The 16,626-nt window shown below is 43.6% G+C and overlaps 1 protein-coding gene across 1 annotated transcript in view; it reads left to right on the top strand.

The window, feature by feature from the left end:
- The first annotated feature begins 4,821 nt into the window (after positions 1 to 4,821).
- The window catches only part of LOC135551643 (stromal membrane-associated protein 2-like), a 50,239-nt gene continuing 38,434 nt past the window's right edge, over positions 4,822 to 16,626 (top strand). The window contains exon 1 of the mRNA XM_064982825.1: positions 4,822 to 5,395. Within this exon, the coding sequence (XP_064838897.1) occupies positions 5,287 to 5,395 (109 nt within the window). The 5' untranslated portion in view covers positions 4,822 to 5,286. The remainder of the gene's footprint in view (positions 5,396 to 16,626) is intronic.

Raw genomic sequence — 16,626 nt, 5'->3', positions numbered from 1 at the left:
AGAGGTACAGTAGGCCTAAATGAGAGCTACAGTAGGTCTATATGAGAGCTACAGTAAGCCTATATGGGAGTTACAGTAGTCCTGTATGAGAGGTACAGTAGGCCTAAATGAGAGCTACAGTAGGTCTATATGAGAGCTACAGTAGGTCTATATGAGAGCTACAGTCGGTCTATATGAGAGCTACAGCAGGCCTGTATGAGAGGTACAGTAGGCCTAAATGAGAGCTACAGTAGGTCTATATGAGAGCTACAGTAGGCCTATATGGGAGTTACAGTAGTCCTGTATGAGAGCTACAGTAGGTCTATATGAGAGCTACAGTAGGCCTATATGAGAGGTACAGTAGGCCTATATGGGAGTTACAGTAGGCCTATATGAGAGCTACAGTAGGCCTATATGAGAGGTACAGTAGGCCTATATGAGAGCTACAGTAGGCCTATATGAGAGCTACAGTAGGTCTATATGAGAGGTACAGTAGGCCTATATGAGAGGAACAGTAGACCTGTATGAGAGCTACAGTAGCCCTGTATGAGAGCTACAGTGGGTCTATATGAGAGCTACAGTAGGCCTGTATGAGAGGTACAGTAGGCCTGTATGAGAGGTACAGTAGGCCTATATGAATGGGACAGTAGGCCTATATGAGAGCTACAGTAGGCCTGTATGAGAGCTACATTAGGTCTATGTGAGAGGTACAGTAGGCCTGTATGAGAGGTACAGTAGGCCTAAATGAGAGCTACAGTAGGTCTATATGAGAGCTACAGTAAGCCTATATGGGAGTTACAGTAGTCCTGTATGAGAGGTACAGTAGGCCTAAATGAGAGCTACAGTAGGTCTATATGAGAGCTACAGTAGGTCTATATGAGAGCTACAGTCGGTCTATATGAGAGCTACAGTAGGCCTGTATGAGAGGTACAGTAGGCCTAAATGAGAGCTACAGTAGGTCTATATGAGAGCTACAGTAGGCCTATATGGGAGTTACAGTAGTCCTGTATGAGAGCTACAGTAGGTCTATATGAGAGCTACAGTAGGCCTATATGAGAGGTACAGTAGGCCTATATGGGAGTTACAGTAGGCCTATATGAGAGCTACAGTAGGCCTATATGAGAGCTACAGTAGGCCTATATGAGAGCTACAGTAGGCCTATATGAGAGCTACAGTAGGTCTATATGAGAGGTAGTAGGCTACAGTCGGTCAGTAGACCTGTATGAGAGCTACAGTAGCCCTGTATGAGAGCTACAGTAGGTCTATATGAGAGCTACAGTAGGCCTGTATGAGAGGTACAGTAGGCCTGTATGAGAGGTACAGTAGGCCTATATGAATGGGACAATAGGCCTATATGAGAGCTACAGTAGGCCTGTATGAGAGCTACATTAGGTCTATGTGAGAGGTACAGTAGGCCTGTATGAGAGGTACAGTAGGCCTGTATGAGAGGTACAGTAGGCCTGTATGAGAGCTACAGTAGGCCTATATGAATGGGACAGTAGGCCTATATGAGAGCTACAGTAGGCCTGTATGAGAGCTACAGTAAGTCTGTATGAGAGCTACAGTAGGCCTGTACAGTAAGTCTGTATGAGAGCTACAGTAGGCCTGTATGAGAGGTACAGTAGGCCTGTATGAGAGCTACAGTAGGTCTATATGAGAGGTACAGTAGGCCTATATGAGAGCTACAGTAGGCCTATATGAGAGCTATATGAGTAGGTCCTATATCAGAGCTACAGTAGGCCTGTATGAGAGGTACAGTAGGTCTATATGAGAGCTACAGTAGGTCTATATGAGAGCTAATGTAGTCCTGTATGAGAGGTACAGTAGGTCTTTATGAGAGCTACAGTAGGCCTGTATGAGAGGTACAGTAGGCCTATATGAGAGCTACTGTAGGCCTGTATGAGAGCTACAGTAGGCCTGTATGAGAGCTACAGTAGTCCTATATGAGAGGTACAGTAGGCCTGTATGAGAGCTACAGTAGGTCTATATTCTGAGAGAGCTACAGTAGGCCTGTATGAGAGCTAGAGTAGGCCTATATGAGAGCTACAGTAGTTCTGTATGAGAGCTACAGTAGGCCTATATGAGAGCTACAGTAGGCCTATATGAACGGGACAGTAGGCCTATATGAGAGCTACAGTAAGCCTGTATGAGAGCTACAGTAGGCCTATACGAGAGGTACAGTAAGTCTGTATGAGAGCTACAGTAGGCCTGTATGAGAGGTACAGTAGGCCTGTATGAGAGGTACAGTAGGCCTATATGAGAGCTACAGTAGGCCTATATGAGAGGTACAGTAGGTCTATATGAGAGCTACAGTAGGTCTATATGAGAGCTAAGTAGGCCTGTATGAGATGTACAGTAGGCCTATATGAGAGCTACAGTAGGCCTGTATGAGAGCTACAGTAGGCCTGTATGAGAGCTACAGTAGTCCTGTATGAGAGGTACAGTAGGCCTGTATGAGAGCTACAGTAGGCCTTTATGAGATCTACGGTAGGCCTGTATGAGAGCTACAGTAGGTCTATATGAGAGGTACAGTAGGCCTGTATGCGAGCTAGAGTAGGCCTATATGAGAGCTACAGTAGTTCTGTATGAGAGCTACAGTAGGCCTATATGAGAGGTACAGTAGGTCTATATGAGAGGTAGTAGGTACAGTAGGTCTGTATGAGAGGTACAGTAGGTCTGTATGAGAGCTACAGTAGGCCTCTATGAGAGCTACAGTAGGTCTATATGAGAGGTACAGTAGGTCTGTATGAGAGGTACAGTAGGCCTGTATGAGAGCTAAAGTAGGCCTGTATGAGAGGTACAGTAGGCCTGTATGAGAGATACAGTAGGCCTGTATGAGAGGTACAGTAGGTCTATATGAGAGATACAGTAGGCCTGTATGAGAGGTACAGTAGGTCTATATGCAAACAATCCAATTGCCATACAGGCATGCCATCCTTAACTTTGACCGGGACTGTGTGTATTAGATCATTAGAACATTAGATCATTAGAACATTAGAACATTATATCATTAGATCATTAGAACATTAGATCATTAGAACATTAGATCATTAGATCATTAGAACATTAGATCATTAGATCATTAGATCATTAGATCATTAGATCATTAGAACATTAGATCATTAGATCATTAGAACATTAGATCATTAGAACATTAGATCATTAGATCATTAGAACATTAGATCATTAGATCATTAGAACATTAGATCATTAGAACGCATTCGCCAAAAGCCACAAATAATATTTGTGTATTATGTAAATACTACAGGATTCGTCTTACATTTGCGAACTTTACAGTCCTACTGATCAACAAACAACCATGAAAATGTTGGCTCTCTCTCTCTCCCTCAGTTATACACATCAACAACAACAACAAGATCAACAGCTAATGTTAGCCAGAACAAGATGAGCTAAAAATCTAACAAAAGGAACATTAGATAAATCCTCTCAAACTGTTTCAGCTAGTTGCCTGTCAAAATTGCACTGGTAAATGAGGGGGATTGCAGCCTACTCGTCGTTCCGCAGCTTGCCTGCCAATGCATTAATTCTTGTCCCGACCAAGAACCCAAACTAGCTAGCTACTTCCAGACACAAATGAGAGAACACCTCACTCTGAACATTTTACTCACCGTAGCAACGCTGGTCTGGCTATTTATATGTTATCTACAGCATTCGTGACTAACTATTACTTATTCTGTCTACGTTTACGGACACCGGTCATATTCAGCAGGTGTTGCACGTTAGTAAATTCATCAGTCAGACAATAGTGCTCTGGAATCAAGAGTTGATAGCCAGAGTGAATATGCGAACTAAAGAAGATATATATACTAACTGGATAACAATTGTTCGAGTTCTTCCAAGTGCTTTGCATGTATGAATGTATGAGAAATTGACACTGAAACTGACTACTTGATAGTTGACACTGAAACTGACTACTTGATAGTTGACACTGAAACTGACTACTGATAGTTGACACTGAAACTGACTTTGATAGTTGACACTGAAACTGACTACTTGATAGTTGACACTGAAACTGACTACTTGATAGTTGACACTGAAACTGACTACTTGATAGTTGACACTGAAACTGTTTGATAGTTGCAGTTCAATTTTCAGCCTTAGTTACATGTATCCGTTTTTGTCCAAAATATTGAGTCGTTGAAACTGAACCAGTGCATCCCGAATGGAGGCAGCAAACTGTACCAGGCCAACTGGGATTTACAACCCGATAGCAATATGTTTTGGACAACTAATACACGTATTGGTGGATTAAATGAATCATGCAGTGAACTGCATCTATCTATTCTGCCAACAATACCTTCCTTGTATCTCATAGAACTTCCGAGTCAAATATAACCTATTTTTAAAACCTCTTGTAAAGGTTTGTTTTGTAGCATAAACTGGGAATTTGATATTTTTGGACTGGATATTATGATTGTATGTTTAATATCTGCAAAAGTAAGTTAAAATGCGTTCATTTGAACTTTAAAGCCAGGTGTCCTTGTTGGCTGCAATGCAGGTGTTTGAGGAGATTAGCATTCATAGGTAGTTTCATTTCAATAGTTAGCATACATGCTCAAGCTACCATTTTCACTCAAGCATGAGTTATAGGCCTAATGTATAAACCTGTGAAATAAATTAAAGCGCGCCGACAGGAAGTGGGAAACGCTTGTGTGTTTGTGTGTTCTCACCGGCGTGCGCGGCGCGCTGTGTTTAAGCGGCGCGGATGCGGTCAGTTCAAGGAGAGAGAGAGAGAGAGAGAGAGAGAGAGAGAGAGAGAGAGAGAGAGAGAGAGAGAGAGAGAGAGAGAGAGAGAGAGAGAGAGAGAGAAAGAGGTGTGAACTGTCAGACGAGAGGACTCGATACCGATGCGCTTGAAAGGAGTGAAGCAAAACCGCTTGTTGCGCTATAATTTTACACAAGAAGACGACAGGAAATATAGTTTTTTGTTGTTGTTGTGATATTTACTACCTAATATAGATCTTTCGACGAAACATAGGAGTGCAATAACAGGCTATAACCTCTGTCTTGCTCATGCATTGTGGTAAGCTAACCTGGGTAGCTCTGACTTAAGGGATTGTTCCGTAACCTGAAAAACAAATCGCTTCCCTTTTTTTGAAGAGGAAGAAGAGGAGGCGGGGGCCGCATAGCTTCTTCTGTATTTCATTTGTCTGGGGTCTGTTTTTTTTTATTCTGCAAACGGAGCTTATCTGAATCAGGCTACTTCGTCTATCTTCATATTAGGACGACAGCGGCGGGTGTCGGAGAGGTGTGTGAGGAAGAGGCAACGTAGAGGAAGAGACAGGAATGATGATGATTGGTAAATCGGTAAAAGACATAGACAGATATCAAACTGTCCTCACTTCGCTACTGTCACTCGAGGAGAACAAATTCTGCGCGGATTGTAAATCCAAAGGTAAGGCAAATTAACAACAAAGAAAATACACAATTACAGCCAGACAAATGTCATATAACTAAGTGTTTTGTATGGACGGAGACTGTACGCTATTATAGCCACCCATTTGTCTGTGCAAAACGCCGTGTTCGGGGGTGGACACGACCAACTGGGAACCTATGAGTCAACCTCCGTTCATCAGTTTACAGGAACCTAGCCGGCCCGTCTTACCCAGGGAATACGGGCAACTGCATATATTGCGTAATACGATTAGCCTACATTCAAGGTTGTTATATGAATTCCATTGTAGAGGTAGTAGCTAAAGGGAAAGGCACTTGCATTGACGTTCATGGTGTCCTCTCCTCTCTCTCCATACAAACTGTTTTGTGTTGAACCCGAGAGGAAGTCTGTCTGTCTGTCTGTCTGTCTGTCTGTCTGTCTGTCTGTCTGTCTGTCTGTCTGTCTGTCTGTCTGTCTGTCTGGTCTGTCTGTCTGTCTGTCTGTGTGTGTGTGTTAGCAACAGTTATACTCTACAAGGGTTTTCTCCCCAGCTATAGGCCTGTTTCTAGGGTAGATAAGGCATGTGTTCTGTAGAGAAGATATCTTTCTCTTTAAAAACAACAGCTGACAAAACCTTAGGCCTTTTGCCATAGGGTGAACTTCAAACCTGTTCCTATGGTGTAGACACACAACATATTCACATCATTATATCTTATTATTATTATATTATATTATATCTTATTATTATTATATTATATTATACATTATTATTATTATATTATATCATACTCATATATCTTATTATTATATTATATCATACTCATATATCTTATTATTATATTATATCATACTCATATATCTTATTATTATATTATATCATACATTATTATTATTATATTATATCATACTCATATATCTTATTATTATATTATATCATACTCATATATCTTATTATTATATTATATCATATTATTATTATTATATTATATCATACATATATCTTATTATTATATTATATCATACTCATATATCTTATTATTATATTATATCATACTATATCTCTTATTATATTATATCATACATTATATATTTATTATTATATTATATCATACTCATATATCTTATTATTATATTATATCATACTCATTATTATTATTATTATATTATATATATCATACTCATATATCTCATTATTATATTATATTATACATTATTATTATTATATTATATCATACTCATATATCTTATTATTATATTATATCATACTCATATATCTTATTATTATATTATATCATACATTATTATTATTATATTATTATTATTATTATTATATTATATCATACTCATATATCTTATTATTATATTATATTATATCATACTCATATATCTTATTATTATATTATATCATACTCATCTCTTTCTGCTACTCATACTCATATATCTTATTATTATATCATACATTATTATTATTATATTATATCATCTATATCTTTCTGTGTCTGTGCCCTCAGACAACACCAACTGATCTGAGTAGACAGATAAACCCTTATTGGTCCCTGTGAAGTGCTACTTACAAGCCCTTAACCAACAATGCAGTTCAAGAAATAGAGTTAAGAAAATATTTACTAAATAAAGTAAAGTACAAAATGAAATTAAAAGTAACACAATAAAATAACGAGGCTATATATATATATATATATATATATATATATATATATATATATATATATATATATACTGTATACAGGGTACCGGTACCGAGTCAATGTGCACAGCTACAGGGTAGTTGAAGTCATTCGTACTTGTAGGTAGGGGTAAAGTGACTATAGATAATAAACAGTGAGTAGCAGCAGTGTACATGTAGGTAGGGGTAAAGTGACTATAGATAATAAACAGTGAGTAGCAGCAGTGTACATGTAGGTAGGGGTAAAGTGACTATAGATAATAAACAGAGTGGCAGCAGTGTACATGTAGGTAGGGGTAAAGTGACTATAGATAATAAACAGAGTAGCAGCAGTGTACATGTAGGTAGGGGTAAAGTGACTATGCATAGATAATAAACAGCAAGTAGCAGCAGTGTACATGTAGGTAGGGGTAAAGTGACTATGCATAGATAATAAACAGAGTAGCAGCAGTGTACATGTAGGTAGGGGTAAAGTGACTATGCATAGATAATAAACAGAGAGTAGCAGCAGTGTACATGTAGGTAGGGGTAAAGTGACTATGCATAGATAATAAACAGAGTAGCAGCAGTGTACATGTAGGTAGGGGTAAAGTGACTATGCATAGATAATAAACAGCGAGTAGCAGCAGTGTACATGTAGGTAGGGGTAAAGTGACTATGCATAGATAATAAACAGAGTAGCAGCAGTGTACATGTAGGTAGGGGTAAAGTGACTATAGATAATAAACAGAGAGTAGCAGCAGTGTACATGTAGGTAGGGGTAAAGTGACTATAGATAATAAACAGAGTAGCAGCAGTGTACATGTAGGTAGGGGTAAAGTGACTATGCATAGATAATAAACAGAGTAGCAGCAGTGTACATGTAGGTAGGGGTAAAGTGACTATAGATAATAAACAGAGTAGCAGCAGTGTACATGTAGGTAGGGGTAAAGTGACTATAGATAATAAACAGAGTAGCAGCAGTGTACATGTAGGTAGGGGTAAAGTGACTATGCATAGATAATAAACAGAGTAGCAGCAGTGTACATGTAGGTAGGGGTAAAGTGACTATGCATAGATAATAAACAGAGTAGCAGCAGTGTACATGTAGGTAGGGGTAAAGTGACTATGCATAGATAATAAACAGAGAGTAGCAGCAGTGTACATGTAGGTAGGGGTAAAGTGACTATAGATAAAAACAGAGTAGATGTAATGTAAGGGGTAAAGTGACAGATAATAAACAGAGTAGCAGCAGTGTACATGTAGGTAGGGGTAAAGTGACTATAGATAATAAACAGAGTAGCAGCAGTGTACATGTAGGTAGGGGTAAAGTGACTATGCATAGATAATAAACAGAGTAGCAGCAGTGTACATGTAGGTAGGGGTAAAGTGACTATGCATAGATAATAAACAGAGTAGCAGCAGTGTACATGTAGGTAGGGGTAAAGTGACTATAGATAATAAACATAGCAGCAGTGTAATAAAAAGTGACTATAGATAATAAACAGCAGCAGTGTACATGTAGGTAGGGGTAAAGTGACTATGCATAGATAATAAACAGAGTGGCAGCAGTGTACATGTAGGTAGGGGTAAAGTGACTATAGATAATAAACAGAGTAGCAGCAGTGTACATGTAGGTAGGGGTAAAGTGACTATAGATAATAAACAGCGAGTAGCAGCAGTGTACATGTAGGTAGGGGTAAAGTGACTATAGATAATAAACAGAGTAGCAGCAGTGTACATGTAGGTAGGGGTAAAGTGACTATAGATAGATAATAAACAGAGTAGCAGCAGTGTACATGTAGGTAGGGGTAAAGTGACTATAGATAATAAACAGAGTAGCAGCAGTGTAAAAACAGGGGGGGGGGGCAATGTAATCGTCCTGGTGGCCATTTGATTAGTTGTTCAGGAGTCTTATGAGGAGGGTAGAAGCAGAGATGACAGTCTATAACTTGGGTGGCTGGAGTCTTTCACAATTTGTTTGGGGCCTTCCTCTGACACCGCCTGGTATAGAGGCCACAGTTCGCACTACCCTCTGTACCAGCCAGGATGCTCTCGATGGTGCAACTGTATTACTTTTTGAGGATCTGAGGACCCATGCCAAATCTTTTCAGTCTCCTGAGGGGGAAAAGGTGTTGTCGTGCCCTCTTCACGACTGTCTTGGTGTGTTTGGACCATGATCGTTTGTTGCTGATGTGGACACCAAGTAACTTGAAACTCTCGACCCGCTCCTCTCCACTTCTGTCCCGTCGATGTTAGTGAGGGCCTGTTCGGGCCTCTTTGTCCTATAGTCCACGAGCAGCTCCTTTGTCTTGTTCACATTGAGGGAGAGGTTGTTGTCCTGGCATCACACTGCAAGGTCTCTGACCTCCTCCCTATAGGCTTTCTCATCGTTGTAGGTGATCAGGCCGACCACTGTTTTGTCGTCAAACTTAATTATGGTGTTGGAGTCGTGCTTGGCCACGCAGTCGTGGTTGAACAGGGAGTGCAGGAGGGGACTAAGCACGCACCTCTGAGGGGCCCCCGTGTTGAGGATCAGTGTGTCAGACTTCTTGTTACCTACCCTCACCACCTGGGGGTGGTCCGTCAGGAAGTCCAGGATCCAGTTGCAGAGGGAGGTGTTTAGTCCCAGGGTCCTTAGCTTAGTGATGAGCTTTGAGGGTACTGTGGTGTTGAACGCTGAGCTGTAGTCAATGAATAGCATTCTCACATAGGTGTTCCCTTTGTCCAGGTGTGAAAGGGCAGTGTGGAGTGCGATTGAGATTGAGATTGAGATTGAGATTGAGATTGAGATTGCGTCATCTGTGGATCTGTTGAGGCGGTATGTGAATTGGAGTGGGTCTAGGGTATCCGGGAGGATGCTGTTGATGTGAGCCATGACCATTTGAACCTTTGAAAGCACTTCATGGCTACCGATGTGAGTATTACGGGGCGGTAATCATTTAGGCAGGTTACCTTTGCTTCCTTGAACACAGGGACTATGGTGGTCTGCTTGAAACATGTAGGTATTACAGACTCGGTCAGGGAGAGGTTAAAAATGTCAGTGAAGACGCTTGATAGTTGGTCCGCACATGCTCTGACTACACGTCCTGGTAATCAGGCCTTCTGAATATTGTTCTTTTTAAAGGTCTTGCTCACTTCGGCTACGGAGAGCGTGATCATACAGTCGTCCATAATAGCCGGTGCTCTCATGCATGCTTCAGTGTTGCTTGCTTCAAAGCGAGCATAAAAGGCATTTGTGTGCATCTCTGCGTATGGAGTAAAGGTGGTCTAGAGTTTTTTTCCTCTTATGTGACATGCATGTATCCTTCGCGTCGGACTCATTAAAGAAAATATCTTCGTCCAGTTCGAGGTGAATAATCGCTGTTCTGATATCCAGAATCTCTTTCCGGTCATAAGAGACGGAAGCAGCAACATTATGTACAAAACAAGTTACACACATTGCTTAAAAAAACCTAACACAATAGCACAGTTGGTTAGGAGCCTGTAATCGGCTATCCCTGCCGGCGCCATTATCCATCTTCTACGCTGAACCCACCTACGTTCTCCTTGTGTTTTATTCTACACACCGACCAGAAATCTCCAAGCCGATTGAATGTCCTTGTCCTTGGACTGTGTTATGTGGATCATGAGCATTAAACTAATTCTGAACCCAGGCATATACACACACACACACACACACACACACACACACACACACACACACACACACACACACACACACACACACACACACACACACACACACACACACACACACACACACAGTAGTTTGTTTGTGACTTCTGTGAAAGTCAAACAGCAGACAGGCAGTTTTATGTTTAGATTAAGGGCTTTTTATTAGACGGTTTGAAGAGACAATCTGGTTACACTCCCGTGACACGCATACTTCCTGTTCCATTTGATCTCTCCTGTCTGGGTCTATTTCTCCTCTCCTCTCCTCTCCTCTCCTCTCCTCTCCTCTCCTCTCCTCTCCTCTCCTCTCCTCTCCTCTCCTCTCCTCTCCTCTCCTCTCCTCTCCTCTCCTCTCCTCTCCTCTCCTCTCCTCTCCTCTCTGGGTCTATTTCTCCTCTCCTATCTGGGTCTATTTCTCCTCTCCTCTCCTCTCCTCTCTGGGTCTATTTCTCCTCTCCTCTCCTCTCCTCTCTGGGTCTATTTCTCCTCTCCTCTCCTATTTGGGTCTATTTCTCCTCTCCCCTCCTATTTGGGTCTATTTCTCCTCTCCTATTTGAGTCTATTTCTCCTCTCCTATTTGAGTCTATTTCTCCTCTCCTATTTGGGTCTATTTCTCCTCTCCTATTTGGGTCTATTTCTCCTCTCCTATTTGGGTCTATTTCTCCTCTCCTATCTGGGTCTATTTCTCCTCTCCTCTCCTATCTGGGTCTATTTCTCCTCTCCTATCTGGGTCTATTTCTCCTCTTTTCTCCTATCTGGGTCTATTTCTCCTCTCCTATCTGGGTCTATTTCTCCTCTACTCTCCTATCTGGGTCTATTTCTCCTCTCCTCTCCAATCTGGGTCTATTTCTCCTCTCCACTCCAATCTGGGTCTATTTCTCCTCTCCTATCTGGGTCTATTTCATCTCTTCTATCTGGGTCTATTTCTCCTCTTATCTTCTCTCCTAACTATTTGTCTGTGTGTCCTCTCATCTTCTCGTCTCCTATCTCCAAAAGCTACAGGCAACAATCTAATATCCTCTAAGTCTGCCTTCCTTCCTCTCTCTCTCTCTCTCTCTCTCTCTCAATTCAAGGGGATTCATTGGCATGGGAAACATGTTTACATAATGCTGACATGGCAAGTCTGTCAAGAGGGACACAGAGGTCAACCCCAATAACACAACACAGCACAGCAAAAAAGTAGTGTTGCACACAGCAACACCAAGCCAAGTTAAAACACAGGTTGGAGAGAGTAGAGAGAACAGGCCCTGTAGAGAGAACAGGCCCTATAGAGAGAACAGGCCCTGTAGAGAGAACAGGCCCTGTAGAGAGAACAGGCCCTGTAGAGAGAACAGGCCCTGTTGAGAGAACAGGCCCTGTAGAGAGAACAGGCCCTGTAGAGAGAACAGGCCCTGTGGAGAGAACAGGCCCTGTGGAGAGAACAGGCCCTGTGGAGAGAACAGGCCCTGAAGAGGCCCTGAAGAGGGAAATAAATAAGCATAAATATGGGTTGTATTTACAGTGGTCAAATCAAATCAAATTTATTTATATAGCCCTTCGTACATCAGCTGATATCTCAAAGTGCTGCATAGAAACCCAGCCTAAAACCCCAAACAGCAAGCAATGCAGGTGTAGAAGCACGGTGGCTAGGAAAAACTCCCTAGAAAGGCCAAAACCTAGGAAGAAACCTAGAGAGGAACCAGGCTATGTGGGGTGGCCAGTCCTCTTCTGGCTGTGCCGGGTGGAGATTATAACAGAACATGGCCAAGATGTTCAAATGTTCATAAATGACCAGCATGGTCGAATAATAATAAGGCAGAACAGTTGAAACTGGAGCAGCAGCACGGCCAGGTGGACTGGGGACAGCAAGGAGTCATCATGTCAGGTAGTCCTGAGGCATGGTCCTAGGGCTCAGGTCCTCCGAGAGAGAGAAAGAGAGAATTAGAGAGAGCACACTTAAATTCACACAGGACACCAAATAGGCCAGGAGAAGTACTCCAGATATAACAAACTGACCCTAGCCCCCCGACACATAAACTACTGCAACATAAATACTGGAGGCTGAGACAGGAGGGGTCAGGAGACACTGTGGCCCCATTCGAGGACACCCCCGGACATGGCCAAACAGGAAGGATATAACCCCACCCACTTTGCCAAAGCACAGCCCCCGCACCACTAGAGGGATATCTTCAACCACCAACTTACCATCCTGAGACAAGGCTGAGTATAGCCCACAAAGATCTCCGCCACGGCACAACCCAAGGGGGGGGGCGCCAACCCAGACAGGATGACCACATCAGTGAATCAACCCACTCAGGTGACGCACCCCCTCCAGGGACGGTATGAGAGGGCCCCAGTAAGCCAGTGACTCAGCCCCTGTAATAGGGTTAGAGGCAGAGAATCCCAGTGGAAAGAGGGGAACCGGCCAGGCAGAGACAGCAAGGGCGGTTCGTTGCTCCAGAGCCTTTCCGTTCACCCTCCCACTCCTGGGCCAGACTACACTCAATCATATGACCCACTGAAGAGATGAGTCTTCAGTAAGGACTTAAAGGTTGAGACCGAGTTTGCGTCTCTGACATGGGTAGGCAGACCGTTCCATAAAAATGGAGCTCTATAGGAGAAAGCCCAGCCTCCAGCTGTTTGCTTAGAAATTCTAGGGACAATTAGGAGGCCTGCGTCTTGTGACCGTAGCGTACGTGTAGGTATGTACGGCAGGACCAAATCAGAGAGATAGGTAGGAGCAAGCCCATGTAATGGTTTGTCGGTGAGCAGTAAAACCTTGAAATCAGCCCTTGCTTTGACAGGAAGCCAGTGTAGGGAGGCTACACATTTTTTGGTTCAAGTCAGGATTCTAGCAGCCGTATTTAGCACAGTGGTGTTTGTTCTTCACTGGTTGACCTTTTCTCGTGGCAACAGGTCAGAAATCTTGCTGCTGTGATGGAACACTGTGGAATTTGACCCAGTAGATATGGGAGTTTATCACAATTGGATTTGTTTTTGAATTCTTTGTGGATCTGTGTAATCTGAAGGAAATATGTGTCTCTAATATGGACGTACATTGGACAGGAGGTTAGGAAGTGCAGCTCAGTTTCCACCTCATTTTGTGGGCAGTGTGCACATAGCCTTTCTTCTCTTGAGAGCCATGTCTGCCTACGGCGGCCTTTCTCAATAGAAAGCCTTTCTCAATAGCAGACCCTCATGCCAAATTGAGTAGTTTGTATAATGATCGCCACCAGCCTTGGAGAGGCACTTGGACCAAGCACACCCGCCCACCTTGTCGATTTTACCCCTTCCAGGGAAGAGGCATGGGACACCTTTACACATGTTCTGTACATGGCCTTCTTTCCCACCTCCTTGAACTCCCCCAGCTCCGGGGTATCGAAAGGAAAGAAGTAACCCCACGTCCTCTTCAAATGCCCCCATCGCAGCACTAACAGTCAGTGCAGGGAACACGTCATCCAGACCCTCCTTCCACCAATCAGATTGGAAGTGTCAGTCACATACTGCAGATGAAGCAAGGAGTTGCAGACCTCAGAGACGACCTTCCTCAGTAGGCGAGATGATCGGATCCCCGCTCTTTCTCCCAGCTCCTCCAACGATCTGCTCCTGCTCCACATCAGATGACCCAGCTTGGTACACCCCACGCCTAACAGGCATGAACGTAGGCTAGCTGAACCCAGAACACGGGACTGGATGGCAGTGTTATGAAAAAGAGGCTCTTCAAAAAGCCACATCCCTGGTGGCGTGCCGGCCTTACGGGACTTGACAAAGACTCTCCAAGCATAACAGACTCATTGAGAACCAAATCCCCCCCTTTTTTGGCAACAGTGAACGCACGTTGACAGGATACAGGAAGAGAACCCTCACGTTGACAGGAAACAGGAAGAGAACCCTCACGTTGACAGGATACAGGAAGAGAACCCTCACGTTGACAGGATACAGGAAGAGAACCCTCACGTTGACAGGAAACAGGAAGAGAACCTTCACGTTGACAGGATACAGGAAGAGAACCCTCACGTTGACAGGATACAGGAAGAGAACCCTCACGTTGACAGGAAACAGGAAGAGAACCTATGACGATTGACAGAATACAGGAAGAGAACCCTCACGTTGACAGGATACAGGAAGAACCCTCACGTTGACAGGATACAGGAAGAGAACCCTCACGTTGACAGGAAACAGGAAGAGAACACTCATGAAAAGATTCACACACCACTTCATAAAAATCCTCCCCGATAGACCCCCAAAGTGCTTATAAAACAATACCCTCGTTAGGAGCATAAACATTCAAAAGAACAAACAAAAACCCCATAACATCCGCCTTGACCAATAAAACCCGACCCTTGACAATCTCTGTTGTAGATACCACAGTCACCCCTAAACCTGAGGAAAACAAGATGGCCACCCCAGCACTGAAATTAGTACCATGACTGAGTACATGCTGCCCCTCCCACCACATACCCCAGTCAACCTCATTTTCCTCATCACTATGTGTCTCCTGTAGGAAAACTACATGAAGTCTTTTCTGTTTTATTACTTCTAATACCCAAGCCCTCTTATTCCTGTCCCTTCCCCCATTAATACAGAGAGAACCTCCCCTTAGTACTTCCATGTAGAAAAGAGAAAAGAAAAGCAGAAGAGCCCACAGAGAAACCAACGAGAAAAAAGACACCCTATGAAGCATGATCATCATCATTATTTTAATCTTCTCTTAACCTGACCACGTTTCCCACCACCTTTTGCTGCTGCAACTGCAGTAATACATTTCCTCAAGTGAAACCGAACTCAGCTGGTCGAACCCACTGTCTTCTGTAACATCACAGCCGACCTCACAAACTTATCAACATCAAAATAATCTGCCAATTTGACAGATTTCCCAAAAGTCTGATCCAGAAACTCATTTACCTCCTTTAGATCATAAACTGAGTCATCACCAGCAGCTTCATATCTGAAGAGATCTCCATATCCTTCTCCTGATCCTCAGCTGAGACCACAGACCCCTGACTCCCCTTCCACATCCCTTTCAACACTCCCCACTTGCACCTCATCACTCGTACAATCATCTCCTCCACTTTGTGGGAGACTAGCCCCACCAGCCTCATTACTCGAGATCATCTCCTCCACTACCTGGAGCCAAGCACACCCTGAACCCATTACTCTTGTCGGCATCTCCTCCACTACCTGGGAGGCAGCCCCACCTGAACCTCATTACTCAATCATCTCCTCCACTACCTGGGAGACTAGCCCCACCTGAACCTCATTACTCGTACATCTCCTCCACTACCTGGGAGACTAGCCCCACCTGAACCTCATTACTCGTCCAATCATCTCCTCCACTACCTGGGAGACTAGCCCCACCTGAACCTCATTATCGTAGTGGGCATCTCCTCCACTACCTGGGAGACTAGCCCCACCTGAACCTCATTACTCGACCATCTCCTCCACTACCTGGGAGACTAGCTCCACCTGAACCTCATTAAGTGTACCAATCATCTCCTCCACTACCTGGGAGACTAGCCCCACCTGAACCTCATTACTCATACTGGGCATCTCCTCCACTACCTGGGAGACTAGCCCCACCTGAACCTCATTACTCATACTGGGCATCTCCTCCACTCCCTGAGAGACTAGCCCCACCTGAACCTCATTACTCGTACCAATCATCTCCTCCACTCCCTGAGAGACTAGCCCCACCTGAACCTCATTACTCGTAGTGGGCATCTCCTCCACTACCTGGGAGCCTAGCTCCACATGAACCCCCTCCTTTACCCCACTCCCTGGGACCTGCTCCACTACCTTGGATGTAGCTCCACATGAACCCCTCCTTTACCCCGTTACTCGTAAGGGCACCTCCTCCACTACCTGGGAGCCTAGCTCACATGAACCCTGGTTTACCCCAGCACTCGTACTGGGCACCTGCTCCACTACCTGGGAG

This window comes from Oncorhynchus masou, chromosome 13 (genome assembly GCF_036934945.1).
Source record: "Oncorhynchus masou masou isolate Uvic2021 chromosome 13, UVic_Omas_1.1, whole genome shotgun sequence".
In the NCBI taxonomy this organism is placed as follows: Eukaryota; Metazoa; Chordata; class Actinopteri; order Salmoniformes; family Salmonidae; genus Oncorhynchus; species Oncorhynchus masou.
The sequence above is the reverse complement of the archived record's forward strand: the minus strand, read 5'-3'. Positions and strand labels throughout refer to the sequence as shown.